Here is a 22776-nt window from a genome sequence, read left to right as displayed (position 1 = left end):
AATCAAACTTGTAGCAAGATTTGGTGGTTCTGTGTGGCATTATCTCTTCTCAGATCTTTGAAGGGTTAGATTTAAGATTTAAGATTGAAGCTTGCATAATTAATGTCTTGAGAAGACAAAAGCTGCATGTTTTTAAGAAACAAAACTATCGTTAAGTTTTTCAGCTTCAAACTGTTGCTTCTGGCCAAAATATGTTTTTCTCCAGTGAACAAATCTATTCTGAAGGCACCCATTCACTGCAGAGGATCCATTGATGATCTGTTTCCATCTTGGATATTCCGAGGGTAAGAGTAAATTCTCAGCAAATTGACATTTTTTGGGTGAGTTATTCTTTAGATTGGTCTCCTAGCCAGAGAGTAATCAGTTGTCAGTCATTTCAGAGGTTTAGTTTGTTCTTTGTTAACAATGAACGGTGACTAATAATGTGTCTAAGTTTTGTATATGTATAAATTATGGCAGTTTATGTTTTCTTACTTTCATTGTTTCTTTTTTCAAAGCAAAAATTAAAATATATATTTAAAAAATGTTGATCTGTTTCTCATTCTTTTTTGCTTTAATAATAATAATAATAATAATAATAATAAAAACCGTCCATAGACGTTGTCACAGTGGGAGTCTGTCATTAAAACAACTTATATGCTTTTCAGCTAAATTTAAAGAGTTAAAACGATTATAAAACACAATCGAATTTTGTTTTTAGGATGGAAAAAATTTAAGTTCTATACACATTTTTTTAAGTCCTTCTGCTCAGCATAGCTGTTTGACTACAAACACAATAAAAACAGTAAAATTTTCAAATATTATTATTATTACAGCAGTGCAAAGAATAAAACGACAACAATAAATATAATTATTACAAAAATGGTTAAAGTGAAATAATTGTTTTATATTGCAAAGTATACGACGAGGACTGCCGGGGAGAAAAAGGCGTCTGTCTGTCAGTTCAACATCATCTAAGCTTCCTGCTACAGAACGACATTGGACATTTTCAGTAGAATGTGTAGCAAAAATTTCAGTTAAAGGTACAATATGGAAGATTTTTGCTTTAAAATATCTCAAAACCACTAGAACAATGTTAAATATTTTGTTGAATTGTGTACTTACATTATCACAAATATTTCCAACATCTAAATCAAGAGAAATACACAGTTTAAACCGGTGTAATGATCCGTGTCTTTGTGTCGCATGTCAGTGGTGCACTGCACAAATCCATGCAACCTTCATTGATGTTGGTGAACACAACATCTCCCATGATTCAACGCTCTTTCACAGCGTCTTCAAGCTTTGGCTTAGATGTTATTTTGAATAAGCATGGTCTAGTGGCAAAACTTACATATTTGTTGCATCCCAAAAAAAGGAAGACTTCACATCTATAAAGTATGCAAAAAAACAGTAAGTCCAAATTCATAGTAGTATTCAAAAAACATTAGGTGTAAGTATCTGGATGACATACTACTTCATACTATATTCTTGAGAGTGCATTCAATGGTCATTTTATCATCCCATAAGGCCACGGGAGAGGATTTGTGAATGGCAGTGAAGCGACGCAACTGACGCTAATAAGCAACATAATAGTAACAACGTGGATGAAGTACATCTACATTTCTTTAAATCATATATAGCTATATATATAGCTATATATATAGTATATACCATATATATACCATATATATACTATACATATATAGCTATATATATAGTATATACCACATATATAGTAGATACCACATCCGCCATCTTGGATAGGTCACTCACAGGTGTTAGGAGTTTATTTTTTTTTCTAAAAATAATTTTTCAAGATGCCACAATACTGCAAGCCTCTGGTAAACTAGTAAGCATCTAGTTTATTGCAGAGCTAAATATTAATAGCTGTATACATTTACAGCTGTAGAAACAGTCAACTTGATGTCGAGTGTTCCTGGTCTGCCTTTGACCGTTCCAAAATGGTGGACAATGTGGGCAGCCCATAACTGCTGCTAATAAGGTATCACCACACATCTCTGCTACCCATATATAGAACATATTTGTTAACGGTCACAAAAAGTAAGTTCAAATTGAAATTTAGCACCCAATCGTTACGGGAGTTTGGGTGCGTTTTTCACACCTGCTCACCAAACTCCCCAAAGAGATGTTTGGCGCTGCTGAAAAAAAAAAAAAAAACACAATATAGAAACCATCACAGATTTTGTAATGGTTTTAATAGTTATGTTGGGAATTATACTGATTTTAATGGAAAGTGTACTGGTCCCTGTTGAGCTCTACTGGTTATTGGTTACCTTCTATTGGCAGCTTGTTAACCACTAAATTCTAATGGAATATGTTTACAGGAAATCATTTGTTTTCTGGTTTTAATGGTTAAAAGTTGATGGTTTGTAATGTTTGTGATGGTATTTGTAGTGGAAACCATTTACATTTATGTGGTAGAAGCCAATGGCATATTAGAAGACTTTGCTATCCCAAACAATTTTCTAAGGTCTGCAACAAGACCCCTGGGTCACAGCCAATTCACAAACCTAGAGAATTTTTTCACTTTTTTTGATAGAATACATTTCATAACTTTTTAAGGTGTAAATAAATAAAAAGATGTTTTAATGTCAAAAATGACATACAGTCTTTAAAACAAGCAGCCTGTTTACATGTAAAATACTAAATATAAAAACAAAAAAATACACTTTAGTTAACAGTACTTTCCCCCTCACACACAGGGTCTGGCTTCACTTCCCCTCCTCTTCAGAAGTCTTCGTGGAGTCAGATGTAGTTGATTGTCCCTGAACTAAAACATAGAGCTCATTGTCAATCAATGCATTGCTTTCAGTGACGAGGTTTTCATCTTTTCTGATTGGTCTCTCAGCTAAAGCTGGGTTATTCAGAGGTGGATAATCCAGCTTCAAATCACTCTCATCTGCAGTGGCTTCTTCTTATTCTTCTTTTTCATTATCATCTTTAAGCAGATGGCTATATATTAGAGATTCATCTATGTAAATGTAAGTGTGAGGATCCTCCTCGTCCTGTGCTTTGGGGATGCCATGCAGGCCTGGAAGGAAAGTATGCTCACTGGGATTGTAGACAGATACTGGGGGAGCCTTATTCCTCTTCTTTTTCCTGTGTAATATTGAGATGTTTTGTTAAAAATCAATTTAGATACAATACTCGAAAGGGTAAACACTTTTTTTTTTTTTTTTTTACTTTTACTGTAACCTCATGCCAAAATGTTTGTAGTGGGTATAGTCACTTTCACTAAAATGGCTATAACTCTTAAATGGATATTTCCATCAAGTTTGGTACACATGTGCATGATCTCAATACGAGTTTACGCGAAAAGCGCTTAGGCATTTGGTGACACTATAACGAAAAAAAGTATAAATTATGAAATTGGCTCCAACTATGCAACTGTTGGTCCGATTGTCTTGTAAGTTGGCATAGAGTGTCTTCGTCCAAGGTGCTATCATTGCTTATGAGGACATTGAGATAAAATTAAAAACCATTCCTGACATCAGCCAATCAACAGCTACTAGAGATGTATTAACAGAGGACAGTTGGAATGAAACTGAATGATGGGCCTGAATGAACCATGGCCCCAAAAGAGTGAAAAATTAAAAGAAATCAGGGGCCACTAACACATTTTACATGTGTGTAAATGATAGTTTATGCAATATTTTACAAATACTTTGTAAAATATACTATCATTCTGAACAATTTTGCCTCAAAATCCACCGCTGCCAATCAAACTCTTAAATATTTGAGATTTTAAAAACCTAATTTCACAAACTTGTCTTGAGTGTTTCACTCAAATTAAAGCAAGAGGAATAAACCTCAGACCTTAATAATTTCACCAGATCATAAACATGCTTATTAGAATCAGGCAATAGTTGGTGCTATAGCAGTTGTTCAGCTGTAAAATTGTGTATTTTTTATGGAAAAGTACTTGGATTAGAGGCTTATTAAATAACATACAATATTTATGCATGCACTGAAAAGCCTTACAAAGTGCTTGAACTCCTGTTCAGTAATTGTTGCTTGCAGTTCTATTTAAAATATGTTTATGCAAAACTCTCACCTGAGAAAAATACAGATCCCCACAGCTGTTATGATCACCAACACAACTCCCACAATACTCAGGATGATGCCCAAAAGCACATCTGAAAACATGATACATTTCATATCATCATTCAAGTTTTTTTCTATATTACATGGATATTTTGTGGACATTGGAAGTTGCCAGGGAAGGCGGTCTCACTTGAGTTGTTTTGCAGCGTGATCTCCATCATCGCCCTGAAGGCTCCTGTCGGTGATTTGCAGTTAGTCATGTTAAGGTAAAAACTTTCTGGAACCAGGAGATCATTAATCTTCTCATCTTTTTTGGTGCTGTACAGCGTCTTTTGAGATCGAATGGTCTGCACTGCGATGTTTGTGTGCACCTCCTTACACTTGGGCTGGCTGACATTTCTGAACTTTACATTGCTCTTGAACTGAGGCTCCAGGTTAACAATCCAGGACACGGTGCTAGACGATTTCATGCCAGACGGCCAGGCTGGGGTCCCCAACACCGTAGGGTTATCCATTTTTGGTGCAACAGTGAATATATAGTGCTCTGTATGAGGAACAGTAAAGACTCAAAAACTGATTTTTGACATCAAGTCACTTGCACTGAATATATCTGAGCAGGTACACTAACGGTTTATTGATTTATAATGAAAGCATTTACCTGATATGTCCTGTGTAAATGAATAGGTTAAGAAGGGTTTAGTTGCCAAATTCCAGTAATTGGAACTCATAACGGAGGCAGATATTGCAATCATGGATTCACGGATTTGGATTTTCTGAATGGTTCCCTTTGGACAAAACTGCCCAAGAGTGATGCCAGAGGTAACATGGGACACATTTAGGAGGAGGATGCTGTTGCATTTGTCTTTGGGCGGACAGTAACGCAGATCTCCTGCAGGAGTCTGCAGCTCCACTGCACTGTTCTGAGGGCCTTGAAGGAGCCAGATGATCTTCTTCAAAACTCCCGGGATACACTGCTGATCGTAGCTGAAAGTTAGAGGGAATGGAGTGGAGGCACAGTCTCTCCATTCTTTACATTCTGTTGATAAAAAACAAAGACGTTTGCTGAAGAGGAATATTTCAGTATTAGGGCAAGAAGGAGTGTACAGGACTGTTGACACCAAGAGCAATAACTAGGACAACTATATAAAGCGTTCAAAAAACAACAACTACATAACGGGTTCACACAATGAGACAATGAGTTTTGGTTTATTCTAAGATTGAGCTACTATTTTCAAAAATGTTGGTCAAATGTTGGATTCTGCATTTTAAAAAGTTGGGTGGGTTCTGATTGGCTGTCAATATTTGTTATGGTTTTAGCAGCTAGAAAATTCATATCAAAAGATATTCCAACAATATTATTCCCCTGTGTCATTATCATTAGTTTTCCCAATTCTCATAGAATTAGAATGATTAATAAATCATTACTTACAGTAGGTTTGAACAGGCCTTAACCCTGTTATATTCATTAATTTTCTTCTTCTTCTGCCACTGTTGTTAAAAGGAAAGTTGTGAAATTTGACACACTGATTGGGGATGCTCTAAAAAGTACCTGTACCATTTTTAGTTCCTGTATGTTTAACTCTTTAGCCCCACCCCCTGCTTAAAATTCAATATTCTTAGACCTTTGGGTTTGTTTAATATTCATTATGTGTGTTGCCATATTGGACTTCTACCAAAAAACTAAATTTATTTGTCACCAAAAATGGCTTGTATAATCACAAATAATAATAATTTAAGTTATGTTATGTTAAATATAGGTTTAGCTGGTGAATATTCTGTTCTAATGGTGACTGGGAGAAACAAGAGTATTTTACAGAGTGAAAACTCAAAGCTCAAAAAGTCGTGGTGCATCGTATAATAGAGTTGAGTACCTATGGTCTGGTTGACAGTCAACTCTATATCATCCTTGTGACAGTCAAATGAGTTCAGGACAAAATGGTTCCCTGAAGCTATGGTGATTGTGTCCATCATTACCGAATCCAGTTTCAACACACAGGTTGTTTTTTCCTTTTTTTTTACACGTATCTGTAGTACTTGCTTCTCAGGCAGATCCACTTCACATTGCCCTGCAACAGTGGAAAGAGTAAGACACAAAGATTACAAAAATATAATATAATATAATATAATATAATATAATATATATATATATATATATATATATATATATATATATATATATATATATATATATATATATATATATATATATATATATATAAACATAAATAAAAATCAGCATCAATTTAATGTGAAACTTACTATAATTGTAACTTTAATATGTTATTCCAACATGATAAAAATATTTAAACATGGGATGAAATTAAAAGCAAAAATCCCCAAATGCATTTACAATATAACCAATAATTTAATGTTTGTCATGACTGTCTGCTCAATGTTGAAACACTGTCTGAAATCAGTGGTGATTCAATGACTGCTGCTCTAGATTTCATCCTTCCCCACCCTAAATAAAACCTGAAAAAGCAAGGTTGACTAAAGCAGCTTAAGAAGCAACTCCTGTGAGACCAGAGGCTCTTCAAAATCCACTGAAAAGAAAGCAAGCTCTCTTCTCATATCCTGTCTTCATGAGTCATGGCCTGCTTGGGTTTCCCATATGACACAACAGATGGATCAATCAAAGTTAGGCCTTGTGTACCCAAAGAAAATAAAAAATGATAAAGTTATCAATCAATCAATAATAATAAAAAATGGTCAAGAAAACAATTGCATACAAATGCAACAAATCTAAAAAATCTTTGAGATAGTCTTCTAGACCCAGTGTTCAAGAACACACTGTTGTTGGCTACACTATAAACTACATGAATTAAAAAAAGGTTTGACCACTGAAAATGAGTAAAATAAAATAAAAATTGCACATGGAACCATACTGAGAGCCCTAACTTCTGAGTCTGAACCATACGGTTCCTTAAAACGGTACAAAATCAAAAATACAGTCTGTTATGACAAGAATCCAAAAGGATACAGAGATATATTTAATACTTCTGGAATTACAGGCAGACAAACTTTGCAAAAAATAATATTTTTGGCACTCAGATCAGTATGGGGCCACATTGAGAGCTTATATCTCTGGAACTGAATCATACAGGGCCTTAGAAATGAAGATACCAAAAGAAATGTTTGTTAGGAAAAGATATTTAGATGCATTTCATATTTCTTGAGTTACAGGCATGCAAACTTTGGAATCAAAGGGCACATAATGCAACAATGATTTTTAATATTAGACCTACCAATCAGTGTAAAAATGAAATCATAATGCTAACATTTTTTTTTCATAATTTTTTCATAATTCCCTCCTCCCCCATAGCTCAAGGTCTAATAAGAAAACTTCACTTTGACCTCTTTAAAAATAGAGGATTATTCCCAAATATGCATCCATGGCATTTAGTATTTTGGCTTCTCGTATGCATTTATGTACAGTATTTTTTTTTTTTCTCCACCAACCAAAATTAATAAACAATCTCAGGCAGGGACCTGTTGTTGAGTTGACACAGAATGACCCAATATGATGACTATACAAACAAATCACTTGTGTTACATACCCTTGCTTCTTCTGATTGCAGAGATCTGGAAGTGCACCATTAGGTCTTGCGATGGAGGCTGTGGCCCGGATAATTTGCAGTTCTTTATAGAAAGGTTAAAGTTGCCAGGCTCTACCAACGGCTGGCTTACATTCATCAGTTTCACCAGAGGCTCTTCCCCCTGCCAAGTGTACTTCATTGTAGGGATGTTTTCAGGTTGGAGGCATGTTGGGACAGTGTAGCTCAGAATGTGCACATCAGTGTAGTATGTGTGGGGAACGGTAAAACACCACGTCGTCTCTGCATCTTCAGGAAAAGCGATTGGGGTAAAGAAGTCCTGGGTTGAACTCCTCTCTGGGAGAACAACATGGAAATTAGCCAGTGCTGTAAAATAAAGTACAACATTTCACATACATGCCGACCTTGTTTAAACACTTAGTGCTTAAATATATAAGTTTGCTTACAGTTAATGAGAGGTCCCATTGACACACCGATAACCTTCTTGTCCAGAGCTCGACCTCCAGACACTTCCAAAGAGAATATGCCAATGTTACACACATCGACTTGTCTAATAGTTCCATTCGAACAAAACCGTCCAACGCTGACATTCTGCACTGCGAGCATGTAAACGTGTTTGTCTGGGCAGCTGTCTGTGGGCTGAATCTGCTGTAAACCAGTACTACTGAAATTCAAGTGTAAGGTCTTTTTATCTGGCGGCTTCAGATTCCAGATGAAGGTGCGATTGAACTTTTGAAAGGCGTCGTGTTCTTTGGGTTCAATGTTATACATCACTGTGGAGCAAACATGCACATCAGAGAAAGAATACAGTAGATATATTAAGATGGCAAAAAGTACACATCTGCAAGCTATCATTTTTTTTGTAACTTTAGATGGAGAATAATGTAAAAGTATGCATTGGTTGTAAAATTAATTCAATCAATCAATCACTTTATTTATAAAGCACAATTAAACACAACTTCCGTTGACCAATGTGCTATACAGAATGCAAAAATTTAAAATAAGCACCGTAACACAATAAAAGACAATAACAAACAGGCCAACTGCATCAACATTCAATTTGTATGAGACGGATCAAATAGAAAAGTCTTTAACCTCTAGGGGTGTCACGATTCTCCAAATCCTCGATTCGATTGCATTTTCGATTCTAAGGTCACGGTTCGATTAGATTCTCGATTTTTACATTGAGACAGTCATGAAGCTCTGTGTTGCTCTGGATGTCCAGCAGTCTGTAGTCAAGGCAACTAAATGTGCGCTGCTCAGACCTTCAATAACTTTCTCTTTTAAATTATTGTACATGGAGGGTAATTGCATTTGCACGAGTTGAGTTGCTTGGAAGTTTAATTCCAAATGTAGACGGAAGAGTAGTTTGTGTAGTTGTTGGTTTAACAGATAAATCTATGTTTTTGTGGTGCCTGCGGAGATGCCCTGCCATGTTAGTCTTGCTGCAAGTCAGAGAATATGGTACACGCACAAAGCACAGCTTGCAAACTGCTGTTTTTTTGTTGACAGCCCGAACGTTGTCAACATAAATCCAAAATACTTCCACACCAGCGACTTCAGTGAAAGAGGAGGGGATTCGAGTTCTGTCGATGGGTCTCCTGCATCTGCAGTTGCCATGATATCTTTTGAGTGGCTGTTAGAGGAGGTTGCCTCGCAGCACTTCAACACACGTGTTTTTTTCCACTTGGCAAGTAACCAGACAAAACATGGGGGCGCGGCAGCATCAACGATTCCATTTTTTTATTCGAAGTTTGAGACTGTGACTTAATTTCGATCGATTTCGATTTAAAATCGAAATCGTGACACCCCTATTAACCTCACTATAAAAATGGACACCGTGGGAGCAGTTCTAATTTCAGGTGGGAGATTGTTCCACAGTCTTGGAGCAGCAATAGAAAATGCTCTTTCTGCTCTATTTTTAAGTTTTGATCTAGGAACCACTAAGAGGTCTAAGTTCGCAGACCAAAGTGCACTTGTAGGTTGGTGAAGTGTCAGTAGATCAGAAAGGTAAGCAGGCGCTAACCCATTTAATGATTTAAAAACTAATAGCAGGACTTTAAAATTAATTCTGTGACACACCGGCAGCCAGTGAAGTGACTGAAGGACAGGAGTTATATATTCCCGTTTATGAACTCCTGTCAAAACTCTAGCAGCAGCATTTTGGACTATCTGCAGGCGATTTATGGATCACTGAATGATCCCCAAATAAAGCGAATTACAATAATCTAGCCTTGTAGTAATAAAACCATGTATAACTTTTTCAAAATTGGAGAATGAAAGGAAAGACTTAATTTGTATTAGGGTTCGAAGCTGGTAGAAGCTTGTTTCACAACTTGATTAACCTGTCTATCAATTTTTAGGGCACTGTCCAGTACCACTCCCAGGTTTTTAATGTATGGCTTAACATAAGGTTCCAAGGCACCAAGATTCACATTTGTTGTGTCATGTACACTGGAAGATGTAAACACCATAACCTCAGTCTTATTCTCATTCAAACTTAAAAAATTCAGTGACATCCATGCTTTAACATCCTCAAGGCAAGCAGCCATCTGTTCTAAACTATTTTTATGTTTAAGGGGAAAATATATTTGTGTGTCGTCTGCATAACAATGATAACTCAAGTCATATTTCTTAAAAATAGTACCTAAAGGAAGCATGTATAAAGAAAACAACATAGGGCCTAGTGTGGAGCCTTGAGGAATTCCACACGTTAGCTTTACAGAGGAAGATCGATAGTTACCAATGTTAACAGTTGTCAGATAAGACTGAAACCAATGTAAGACTGAACCTCTGATGCCCACTATGTGTTCTAAATGAGACAGCAAGACATTATGGTCCACCGTGTCAATGCAGCACTTAAGTCCAGAAGTACCAACACTACCGAGTCTCCAGAGTCAGTGGCTAAGAAAATGTCATTGAGCACTTTTACCAGAGCCGTTTCAGTAGAATGAAATTTTCTAAACCGGATTGAAATATATCAACACTTTTATTGTCGACCAAAAATGTTTGAAGCTGACACAGTACTACTTTATCTGATATATTGGTCACAAATGGGGGATTTGAAATAGGTCGAAAATTTGATAAATCGGAGGAATCCAAGTTAGGCCTCTTAAGTCTGGGTTGCACTGATGCGTGTTTCAAACACTCAGGAACAACTCCTAACTCAAGGCATTTGTTTATAAAATTTAAAAGTGTCGGACCCACTTTTAAATAATCGTGCCGGGATTGTATCTAATGGTGAACCTGTATGTTTTAGCTGCTTCACAGTGTCATTTAAAAAAGTTATTGAGATAGGTGTAAACTTACTGAGCAAGCCGTTGTAATTTAACTGACCTGCAGGATCACCAGTGGTCAATTGAATATTGTTTCTAATTCCAGCTATCTTGCCTGTGAAAAACTGGCAAAACCGCTCACATACAGCCACTGACTCAGTCGGGTAAATAGAAACAGCAGGGTTCAGTACAGTATTAATAACATTAAAAAGGACTCTAGGATTATTGTAATCCTTGTCTATAAGGGAGGAAAAATAGTCTGATTTGGCCACTGCCAACTCATTCTGATACTTAAGAAGGGAGTATTTAAGCATCTCACACAACATCTGTAATTTATCCTTTTTCCATTTCCTCTCGGCCCTTCTACATGCCTTTCTCAGAGTCCGAGGAGTATTATTCACCCATGGCTCAGGGATTGACTTTTGATGTTTTGTTCTCATTGGAGTGACATCATTTAAAATTGTACCGCATATAGAATTAAAATTATCAAGTAGTTCGTCCGGGCTTAATTCTGGTGAGACAAGTTCAGGATAATGAGAAAATTCCTTAAACGCTGCATAAAAATTGACAGAGGTAGCAGCAGTGATACTCTGCGTCTTAAGGGCAGTTATACGAATATTAATAGTATTTAGTGCTAGCGGCATATTAAAGATTATAGGACTATGATCAGAGAAACTATGGTCACATATCTCAATATCATCCAGCAGTATCCCATGGGACAGAATAAGATCAAGAGTGTGCCCTTTATGTGTGTAGGTCTTGTAACAAGCTGCACTAAGTCAATTGTAAGTCAATAAGTAATTGGCTGTTATTAAGCCTCTCATCAAAGAACCACAACTAGACCCCAAAGAACTAGTTAATTACAGATGTGTTTTGGAAGATATACATTTAATATCAAATTTGAATATACTATTTTGTGTATTGTTTTGTAACAATTAAAAAAATATAAATTTGTTATTTTTCACTTCAGCAATAATATTCCAAGCATATTTTTTTCTTGAAAAAGACACCATTTGTGTTCCAAAGCATTAAAGATTTATGGGTATTTTAGTTGGATATAAAATGTCCGGGTCTATGCTCAAAAAGTGGTTAACAGTCGATAAATGGACTGCAGCATGAAATTTAGTAACATGAAATAAAAATGATAAAATGTAAATATAATAAAAAAAATAATACATCAACAATTCAGTACAATAATTTGGATTGAAATAAAAATATTTTGTCAATTTTGCCCACTCCCAAAGTGTTAATAGGTTGTCTTAATGCAGATGCGTACTGAGGGTTTACACACATTGTGTACAATTATATATATATTAAGTGTGGAACGGTACACAGATGTCACGGTTCGGTACTTACATCGGTTTAGGGGATCACAGTTCACCATTTCAACACAACAGGGAAACAAAACAAATCTACTATGCTCGGTTTCTTTTCATTTATTTTGAACAGACCAAAGTAAAAATCTAATAAAACATTTCCACATAGATGTGAAAATACTTACATAATGATTATTATATTATATAACACTAAATGCTGGACATTCCAATAAAGCATTGATTATGCTGACTGGAAATTTAGCTGGAATGCAGTTTAAATTAAAACGCACTTATTTATCATCACACATGGGCATAAATACAATCATGAAAAAGTCAAAACTTTAGTGGCATAATTGTCAGATAAATGATAAATGAGCATGTTGTGTTTCCATTTACATATAAAACTATATGAATTATTAATTCTTCAACAAAACACTATAGCATTTATAATTATTGTCTATTAGTAAGCCGAAATGAAATTAAATACATGTTAAATTTAAACTGCATTCCAGCTACAATTCCAGTCAACAAAATCCAAGCTTTATTGCCATGTCCAGCATTTACAGTAGGCTATTATTTACAAAAGTATTCAGAACATTAAGAGATCGTAATAAAGCAAAAAATGAATATAAAAGAATATCAAATATAACCAATAATTATAATAATAGTCTAATAAGAATAATAATATACAAATATTATGGGGAAAAGTTCAGTTAATGGACTTCCAAGACTGTACTGTAGGATGGATAATGTTTTCTTGTAGGCCTATTTTATATTATGCACTTTATGTAACATTTATTCATTATAAACTTCATTTGAAAGCTGACTATCGCACATAATACAGTCCGGTAGCCAAGGCATATGGTTATATAATTATTTAATAATTCAATATTTTTTATTATAAATAATATAAAGATTTCTTAATTCAAAATAAAATATTAATGAATAAATCTCTGATAATTCTGGACTGCTATGGTCACACAGATTTAACAAATTAATCTCGTGGTCACTACATAATATGATGTTCCCACTAGTAATTATGTCTTGGCCACAACACGCTGCCGTAATTTGCAATATAAATAATCGTTTAGCATTCAGATACGCTACATCGCAAATATGGAAATATTATGAAATATTTGGATTTGTGCTGAATAACAGAGGTAGGATACACGAGCACAAAGCTTCATTTCACAAACAGTTAAGTGCACAAGGATTTAAAGTATACTCCATCATCAGTTTGTGAGATACGCATTCAGAGTCAGCACATGGTCACTGTCTAGTGGGCTTTGTTTTCAAGTGTGTAACTATTCACTGTTCTTCTGCTGGCGGCCGGATATCAAACAGTGCAATCCTTTCTGGATTCTGTACTTGAGACGGTTCGGTACGAATACATGTATCGTTCCACCCCTAATATATATATATATATATATATGTATGTATGTGTGGGTGTGGGTGTGTGTGTGTGTGTGTGTGTTTAAATGAAAACATACAGAATAAAAGCCTCTCACCATTGTCTCTGATTATCTGTACGGTGAACACATTCTCTGGCTGTGAGCAGTTGAAATCCAGAAGCGTGTCAGTTCTGAGGAGCACAGAGGACTGGCACAGCTGTTGTGTGTCCTGTCTGATGCAAACTCTGCAGTGTGTGTTTGTGTGAGCACTATTAATGAGTATGGTTGTGTCCACTTCAACAGCAATACTGAGCTCTGCACTACCTGAAACGATGCACAGTAAGGTTAAACTGAATGACTAGATAAAGAATATATATATTAGACACTTTAACCACTGTAACCTTTAGCTCTTTTCGATAAAATTATAGCCTGCAATTGTTTATAAAAGCACACAAATTTATGCAGTTTGAGCACCCCCCCCCCCCCCCCCCCCCCCAAAATTTGTTTTTGTGTTTGTGTGTGTATGGAAAATAACGTTAGCTTAAAAACATCCAGTGAGATGTGTCATTAGCTAGCATAAATCCAACAAATCAATAAATCCAACACCCTGCTGTCACTTTTTCTTTTCTTTTCTTTTTTTTTTTTTAATCTCAGGCGATGAATCTGTATTTTTTGTATTTTAGCGGACACATAATTCATTTCTAAAGTGAAAAGACATTTAGAAATGACTAAAACACTGACCAAACATCAGAGTAAACTGGAACCATTTCCTTAAAAACGGTGTAGGCTAACTTTACAGTCAGCTCGAATTTATAAAACCAGTCGATTTCGATTACGTTTAAGTTTGAGAAGAGGTGAAGATGAATCCCAGTTTCCCGGACATGGAATCGCTGTATCTGTATCTACTCATACCTGTGCAGGTGAGTGTTGTATGTGTGGGTTTGGCTGTTACCTGTGAGCTCCGGGACTGACGACAGGAACCATCCGAAAAAGAGTGAAAAGCACGTGATCCTCCTAACTCGCATGACTTTCTAACATTAAAACTCCTTACAGTGGGCTAAAGATGTAAGAGTGCGCCATCGACCAGATATCAGTCTGTGTTCTTCAGGAGAAGCGGCTTCCGGTTTGCGACAGACGTTAATCATCCACGCCGCAGGGATGGGCGCATCGATCCGAGCTATCGGTATATCGATACTCAATCAATTAATATCGATACTAAGGTGTGTTTTATTTACCAGTGACTTTGTTTATTTAAAAAATGCATTGAATTGGACAGATAACCTCCGTTATACATGTGTAGGATAGAACTATTTTCCTGCTCAGAACACACCCAAATGTTGCAAGACAGAACCAGTTCATGACAGAAAGCGTTCACTCAAGTGCAGTCTAACAGGACTGCGTTTCCCAAAAGTATCATAAGAAAGCAACGCTTTTGGGAACTTCAGACCTGAACAATGCTCATCAGAGGACAAAAAAAAAAACATATGTCTGAGTTTGGCAAATTGAAATTAGCCTACATAGGTTTGTGCAATTACATTTATTTAAATGGAACGTTGGAAGATAATATTGATCATGATCAATGTAAAAAAAAACAAAAAATTGCATTTTATGCGTGCAATAGCCTGTCACTGGCAGAGTCCCTTATGAAAATGAACCATTACTGAAGTGACCATATTTCAACTGTAGTATTTGTAGATCCAAATCATGTGTATACAAAAAAAACTAACCTACTAAGTTACAATTAAATGTTAAAATGTGTTTTAAACAAAGTGCGTTAGTCTATAACCTCATTCATTAATACAGGTAAGTGCTGGTACTGAAAGATCCTGAAAAGACCAGAACAATGTACATTTTTCATTTAAAATAACATGCATGTACAAACGCATGAAAACACTACCCCTACTGTGTTAACTTAACATGGAAACATCTTTGCTAGTCTTCTTGACATTAAACCAATAAACAAAGAGCTATAATTCTCACCTAAACATCGACTCTCTCACAGTATTTAGATCTAGGATCTAGGAGCAGGTAAAGTCATCAGCCTGTTTAGTGTGTGTCTTTTTATTCAAGAAGTTGGCACTTGTAATATTTTCAGCTAAATGCAATGAAATTAGCAATAAAAGCCAGACGGGAAAGCATCAGCTGCATCAAAACCCTTTTAGGACCCTTTTTCCCCGCCACTTAGTTAGATGCAAATGGGCACAGGCCAAAACCTGTTAGTCTGTCTGTGCATGCCAACCAGAAACACACTGCAGCACGCTCGTCCTGTATAACAAGTGTAACCATTTATCAAGACCATATGTGTGTTTCAATCAGTGTTTAATTACTCATTTTTTTAGAATATTTGTGACATGCAAGAGGAAACAAAAACGAAAAAATGTGTGCACATTAATGATCTAGGTCCAGTACAAACTCCCCTGGCCACACTTGGTAATGTTGATTTCCACAAAAATAATAATAATAAAAATTGTTACTATTTTCTAGAAAAAAGGCACTATGTGGTAGTGAATGAAGTCACCAGAACACATCAAATGCATTTGAAAGATAGAAAACATACATTCACTCAAATGAATGCCTTTTAACATTCATTCTTATTAGTTCATACTTAGTTAAGTCTGGACTGAGATGAACTAAAGGCTCTGGAAACACATCACTTTAAACTAAACAGTTGTCCTGTGGGACATTATCAGTTTATCTGTTTGCACACATATGTCTAAAACCTTAATGTCGCTCTTCTAGAAGGATCAGTGGAGATGATATTTATTCAGGCAGAGCTGGACTATGAGAGAGTCATGCACGAAATAAAGGTCATTATAGAAGTCAGTTCCAGCACAGCTTTCCTTAATTCATGTGAGTATATTCAGCATGCAACAAGACAATAACCCTTACAGTTCAGAGTTGAATTATGATTAAAGATGTGGCAGCGATCCCAAGGGCATTTGTTATGTCATGTAATGTATGTAAACTATGCTCTCTCCATTGGCATTATTGCATTGTGATCATGTCTTATTTAGAATGTTGTCAAAGGAATATTATCAAGAAGTCTGGCATCGTCCATTTTGACTTTTTTACACATTCTCTCAATGCAATCCAAAACTTGATGAAACATAACACCCATAGACAAATGTCAAGATGGCTTTCCATACACCAAATTAGGTCACAATCTGTTAATAGGGGCTGCTAACCAAAATTATGAAAATCAGTTGTACAAATCAACATAAATACCTAAATTCAAGACGTTTGGCATGGATTCAGGTTGATTGGAAACTAATTTTTTCTGATCATTTCATTTCAATCAAGCTGCATTCATGACTCAAGGTAGCGTACATGAGGCTTTTTACTAATAAGCTATTTCACATCTTATCTAATAACTCTGGAATGGTGATTGCTAGAAAATAAGTCATTTTTCATCTGAATCAGTGCCACCAAATTACATCTGTATTTGTGCATTAATTTCCACAACCTTACTCTTTTTTTTTGTATTCTTCTTGTTTTTTCAAACTCATCTTTAGGTCGTTTTTTTTTATTTTTTCTGCACAGTTGGGTATTCACCATCTCAAGATACTTCATACTCGTCAAAAGATTAATTACCCTAAATGCAACATGCAAACTCCACGAAACTCTATTCCATACATTTCTAATTTAATCTGTGGAGCTAACAGCAAATAATGCACAAGGTTTCTGTTTATTCCAATGTTGTTTCATGCCTTTTCATCAAAATTACGACTTTTCAAGCGTTTAATAAAACCCATGGCAATCTTCCATTTGCCCCCTGATGTTTGCTGCCTTCTTCTATATTACTGTTATTGTGAGTTTTGTATGTTGAATACTAACATAGAGAGTGAGTCTGACTCTTCTGCTGCAAAACCTTCACAAAGGAATATTTTATGCATTTATTGATACTAATAACAGTTATGACAGATCTATAAAGTATAAACTTTATACAAATGTATTCACTTTTTACAAATAAATTGCCAGTCAAGTTGTTTTTCAAGCTATAATCAAGTTTTCCACATCAAATAAACGTCTAATCGCGTTTCATCATCATCATTATTATTATTACAAACAAATACAAACACAAGAAATCTGTCCTCAAACATTTGAAAACCATTGGGATGTTTCTGAAGGAGCCAGCTTGTGTTTATGCGCGCATGCGTCCTGAGACATACTCCGTAGCTATTTTTAAATAAACACTAGAAATCGTATAGGATAAAAAAAAACATTACAAACATTTGAAATGATATCTGAATATCACATGATAAAAATGCATTTCTATTACATTAAATTTATAAAAACAAATGAAATCTAACAGAATACCTCCATCCTTCAGCAGCTCGAACAGCAGTTTCAAACACGGTTTAAGCAAATGCATGACACGTGTGCCACTAAGCATACGGATGTTTGGCGAGTCACCTAGTTTAGGATCCTATATTAGCGCACAGATGCTCATGTGAACTCTATCCTGCACTGTTCCATTACCTCTGCCGTCTCTGCTCCATCCCATTGGGCAGAAATCCCGCGATAATGGGAACTGGCCATATGAGGGCAGCGACGCTCCATATGATGATGACTAGAGTCATGAAGCACGCCACCAGAGTGGACTCGATGGGCTTGCGGTTGAGCCTCCAGCTCCGGTCCCCCTTCAGCTCGTCCAGGGCGAAGTCCACGCAGCAGAAGTGCACCGAGTCGCCCGTCTGCTGACCCTCTGACCTGCCCCGTCTGAATCTCCGGTACCGGGACAGACCGCATCCCACGCACAGCCTGAACTCCTGCTGGCCGCCCGTGACGCCCAGGTGCTCGATGTAGACCGGCGAGATCGCCCGGTTGAAGGCGGCGGAGAAGAACGCCTTGCCGTGGCTGTTGGTGGTGTACATGAGCACGTCGCACTGGAAGCCGAAGTTGCTGTCCCAGCGCGCCACGAGTTTGGTGGGGAGCCTCTCCACGCTCACGTTGCACTGCGAGGAGGCTTCGGGCTCCTCCACGGATCTCTTGGAGTAGCCCACATCCACCTCCAGGCTGGCCAGGAGTCTCCCGGAGGAGTTGATGGGCGGCAGCAGCAGGTCCTCGTCGCTCCAGCTGTGGGCGCAGCGGGCGAGAGCGGTCAGAGCCAGCAGGAGCGCGAGGGAGATGCTCAGCATGGCAGAGCGCGCGGGTCCTCCAGACTCATGCTGCTCTCGCTCTCGCTCGGGATTCCGCTGCAGCTGCCGAGCAGTCCGTCGTCTATCTGCTCCATCAGTTACGCGTGTGTGCCGTGCCGTGCTGCTGATGCTGCTGCTGATGCTGCCTCTGCGCGCGCGGAGAGCGAAGCGAGTGACCGAGCGCACGGCTGCGCGCCACCGCGTGTCACAGACTGACTGACTGTGTGTGTGTGTGTGTGTGAAGCAGACTTCTGCTCCTTCACCTCTCCGCTTCAGCTGTTAGCGTGATGAGATGATGTCCTCGTCGAAAGGGGTAGGAGGCTTCATACGACAGTGTGATAATGTGGGCATATGAAGATCATGTCACACACAGATGATGATGTGTTTTATTTATTGGAGATACTGGGGCAAGTTGTCACACACGCCTGCAGTCCAAAAATGTAGCAGTGGTTTGCACTTTATAATATTATAATTTGTTTTTAAATTATTTTAATTTAAAACGATGCTAACATAATTGTATTTTGTCATAAGTGAACACAATATTAAAACTAAGAATGAAAATGACAAGCTTCTACAAATGTCTAAATATAATAATATTTATTACATATTTTTGAGAAATATTTTTTGTTATATTCTACATTTGTGTCTGTTCATGAGTTGTTTTGTTTTATAATTGTTTTACCGTTTTATTTGAAAGTATCTGAAAATGTAAATAGTGTGACAACATTCCCTTATTGGAGGGGTCACAAAAGGTCAATATGAGATAAATGAACTATTTCTATTAATATTCTTCCTGCAGGGGCATGTGTGGTGGCCAGGGGTGGTACTGCCCTCCCAAACCCCCCATGTATACTTATCTTTAGGTGGATTCTATAGCGTGATATATGACGCATAATGTTACATGATCCATGTAATGCGCAAGGTCGAATCTTTCCACTTTGCAAGCAGATTTTCTTCACTCACAAAGTTGATGTGTGCTTTTAAATATACATTATTCTTTTGTGAATTGTCTTGGTTCTCGCTCAGATATTGTCTTACATATGACATCACTGAAGACTAGCTTTTCTGGTAATTCAGGTAGAAGTCGGCTTATCTCACTAAATGGAAGCAAGCTGATTATAGTCAGCCTTCTCTAGTTATTTATAATAATAACCGACTTTTTTTAGTTAATTGCTTAAATTGTAAATATTTATTTATTCAGTTATTTCATTTAGTGCATTTATATTTTGTTTTTGTATATAGTTTTGCAATAAAAGCGTATAATCCAGGTTCATGAAATAATCACAGAGGGTGCTTCTGAAATTAGTGAGGGTGCTCTAGTCTTAATGCACATCATCTATTGTTATGGTCATCACTAAATCACTGCTATTCCAGAGTGAATCCTGCAGAAATATGCAGACGTCATTCCCGAAACTTTGCAACGTGTGTGTGGCCGAAAAACAAAGTATTACATTTAAAACGGATTATAGGCTATAGGCTTGCAAAAAGTGCTAAAAACCACTAAAAAGCTATTATAACTATTATAACATACATCGTGCCGCAAACAAACACCCAGTGGTGTATATGTTTGGGGGGATTCTTTCTCTGATACCATTTACTGTTTACATTTACATGAAAACAAAATGCCATGTTCGTTACAACATATCGTATCATAAAATTAACACAAAGTGCTGTTAGTTCTCCTTTTTGAGAATAAAACAAGTTAACAAAATGTGGCACTTCCTTTAGGCAGGCTCACCTATGTCCTGAGGTAACATCTAACCAAATATTAATATATTGATGGACCTGTCATGAGCCCTGTGAAGTTCACGAGATGTGATTCATTTTAAAGGAATAGTTCACCCAAAAATGAAATTTTGCTAAAAATGCACTCACCCTTAGACAATTTAAGATTTAGATGAATTAGTCTCTTCGAGAAATGTATCATTACATCACTTGCTCATCAATGGATGCTCTGCAGTGAATGGGTGCCGTCAGAATGAGAGTCTAAACAGCTGATAAAAACATCACAATAATCACAGCACTCCAGTCCATCAGTGAACATCTGGAGAAGACAAAAGCTGTGTGCTTGTAAGAAACAAATCCATCAAGCTAAATTTCATATTTAATATTTTAATACTGCATAATAGTGATTCCTGTCATGAAAAGGTTGTCTCGTCTGAATCATGAGAGGGATATACACAGATCAGCACCGTTTATGAGTCATAATTAATAGACAAGACTCATTTGGATTATTGTGATGTTTTTATCAGCTGTTTGGACTCTCATTCTGACGGCACCCATTTCAGTGTAAAGCAGGTGATGAAATGCTACATTTCTCCAAATCGGCTGGGGCCAGTTGCATAAACATAGCCTCCATGTTAAGACTGTGTCTTAAGAACCAGTTTGACCAACTAACAGTTACCGAGGGTTAATCAGTCTTACTTTTCCAATACAAATAAGAACAACATTCACAACTAAGTTTTAAAGATATGACCATTCTTGCAGAAAAAAATAAATAAATGGTGACTAAATTAAGACTAGTCTAAACGGTTTATGCAACCGGCCCCAGATGAAGAAAGAGATCCAGCTGATGTGTCTGTCCTGCTCTGGGTCTGAAAGCAGAACGGGTTATTCATCCTCTCACCTTGCCTTTCCCTTTCCTTCACACGCCGTCCAATTCCCAAATACTGGCCCCTGAAATAAAATATATTCTCCACACAGCGTGACAGTGAACAGAGGAAAAATGTAAATGACTTTCCTGTTCATTAATTATGCTATAAAAATGTAAATTGCTAATGGGAACAAGATAAAAGCCTCCTTTGTCAAAGCAGAACGTATGAAAGAATTAAATATTTCTTTTCTTTTCTCAGGAAAAAGAGTGAGACATATTTGGGTTGGCTAACACTGCATTTTGAAGAACCTGTGTTTTTTTTAAACACACACACACACTGTTATTAAGTATTTGCGGTCAATACAGGAACTTCCAGGTCAAGTTCCTGTATAGATTAGGCTCTAAATGTTTCAGGGGCTAGTCACATATCCACTGTGTTAAGACTGTGTTAATAACTAGTTTAACCTTCTAGCAGTTAGCCAAGAAGTTATCAGTCTTACTTTTGTCATTCAAATTAGGCCAGTCTACCTTTATGTGTCTGACTTCTGAAAAGTTATGACCAGTCTTGAAGAAAACAAATGAGATAACTAACTTTATCATACTGGTTTAAGATTTCATACAGTACTTTAAGGGATAGCTCATCCAAAAATGAAAATTTTGTAATTAATTGCTCACCCTGATGTTGGTCCAAACACCTAAGGCCTTCATTCAGGCCTTTGTTCATCATCTACACAACTTGTGATATTTTTGATGAAGTCCCAGAACTTTCTGACCATGCACTGACAGCAAGGTCCACGATCAAGGCACAGAACCGTACTGAGGACATCTTTAAAATGGTCCATGTGACATCTGTGGTTCAGCTGTAGTTTTATAGTGCTACCAGAATACTTTTTTGTGTGCAAAGAAAACTTAATGATACTATTCAACAATTCTTCTCCTGTGCGTCACGCTGGTGCCATTATAGAGAGTATCACGACGCATGGCTGAGGTGCTGAAAAACGTATGTGCTGTGCCTTGTTTACAAGCAGAAGAATACACACGCATATCTTAAATTTGTATTCTGAAGATGAACAGCGATCTTATGGGTTTGGAAAGACGTGAGGGCGAGTAATTAATGCTAGAATAAATTTTTTGGGGGGTGAAATGTTCCTTTAAAATAGGCTGACTACACCAATCAATGAAATGAAGAGCAGGTGTGCAAATTAAACAATGAGTAGCCAAGGAAACTAACTGAAAACTAGGTCATGTGCCAACCATCCAAAACCAACACAGATGAACCCTGACATAAACACATGCCACATGCTTAGTGTGTTGTTGTGAAAGCACCATTGTCACAATTGCGTTTACATGTGGCCTTATTGTGCTTGAATTATTGGTGTGTGTGTGTGTGTGTGTTGCCTTTGTAATGTTTCATTAAAGCTGCAGTCTTTAGGTTTTGCCTCTTTGTCGCCATCTATGTTTG

At 36.9% G+C, this 22776-nt stretch overlaps 2 protein-coding genes across 3 annotated transcripts; both read right to left on the bottom strand.

Annotated features, from left to right (window-relative positions):
- Positions 1 to 2181: 2181 nt before the first annotated feature.
- On the bottom strand, positions 2182 to 14724 carry LOC113116524 (CUB domain-containing protein 1-like). Of its 2 annotated transcripts, XM_026284734.1 has the most exons (9): positions 14536 to 14724; positions 13701 to 13907; positions 8048 to 8374; positions 7605 to 7967; positions 5919 to 6113; positions 4706 to 5083; positions 4238 to 4591; positions 4058 to 4139; positions 2182 to 3102 (listed from the first exon to the last, which is right to left on the bottom strand). In XM_026284734.1, exons 1-9 carry the CDS (start codon positions 14606 to 14608, stop codon positions 2919 to 2921), a joined length of 2163 nt encoding a protein of 720 aa, XP_026140519.1. In that variant the 5' UTR covers positions 14609 to 14724; the 3' UTR covers positions 2182 to 2918. The 2 variants fall into 2 exon arrangements, with proteins under 2 accessions (XP_026140519.1, XP_026140520.1); XM_026284735.1 differs by lacking the exon at positions 13701 to 13907.
- A 2485-nt stretch (positions 14725 to 17209) lies between these two features.
- LOC113116855 (transmembrane protein 158-like) lies at positions 17210 to 19256 on the bottom strand. The gene has a single exon (XM_026285178.1). The coding sequence runs from the start codon at positions 18719 to 18721 to the stop codon at positions 18059 to 18061; it is 663 nt and encodes a 220-aa protein (XP_026140963.1). The 5' UTR covers positions 18722 to 19256; the 3' UTR covers positions 17210 to 18058.
- Positions 19257 to 22776: the final 3520 nt, after the last annotated feature.

Source organism: Carassius auratus, chromosome 16 (genome assembly GCF_003368295.1).
Source record: "Carassius auratus strain Wakin chromosome 16, ASM336829v1, whole genome shotgun sequence".
NCBI classification, from domain to species: Eukaryota; Metazoa; Chordata; class Actinopteri; order Cypriniformes; family Cyprinidae; genus Carassius; species Carassius auratus.
Note: the sequence above shows the minus strand (reverse complement) of the source record. Positions and strands in the feature narration are given on the sequence as shown.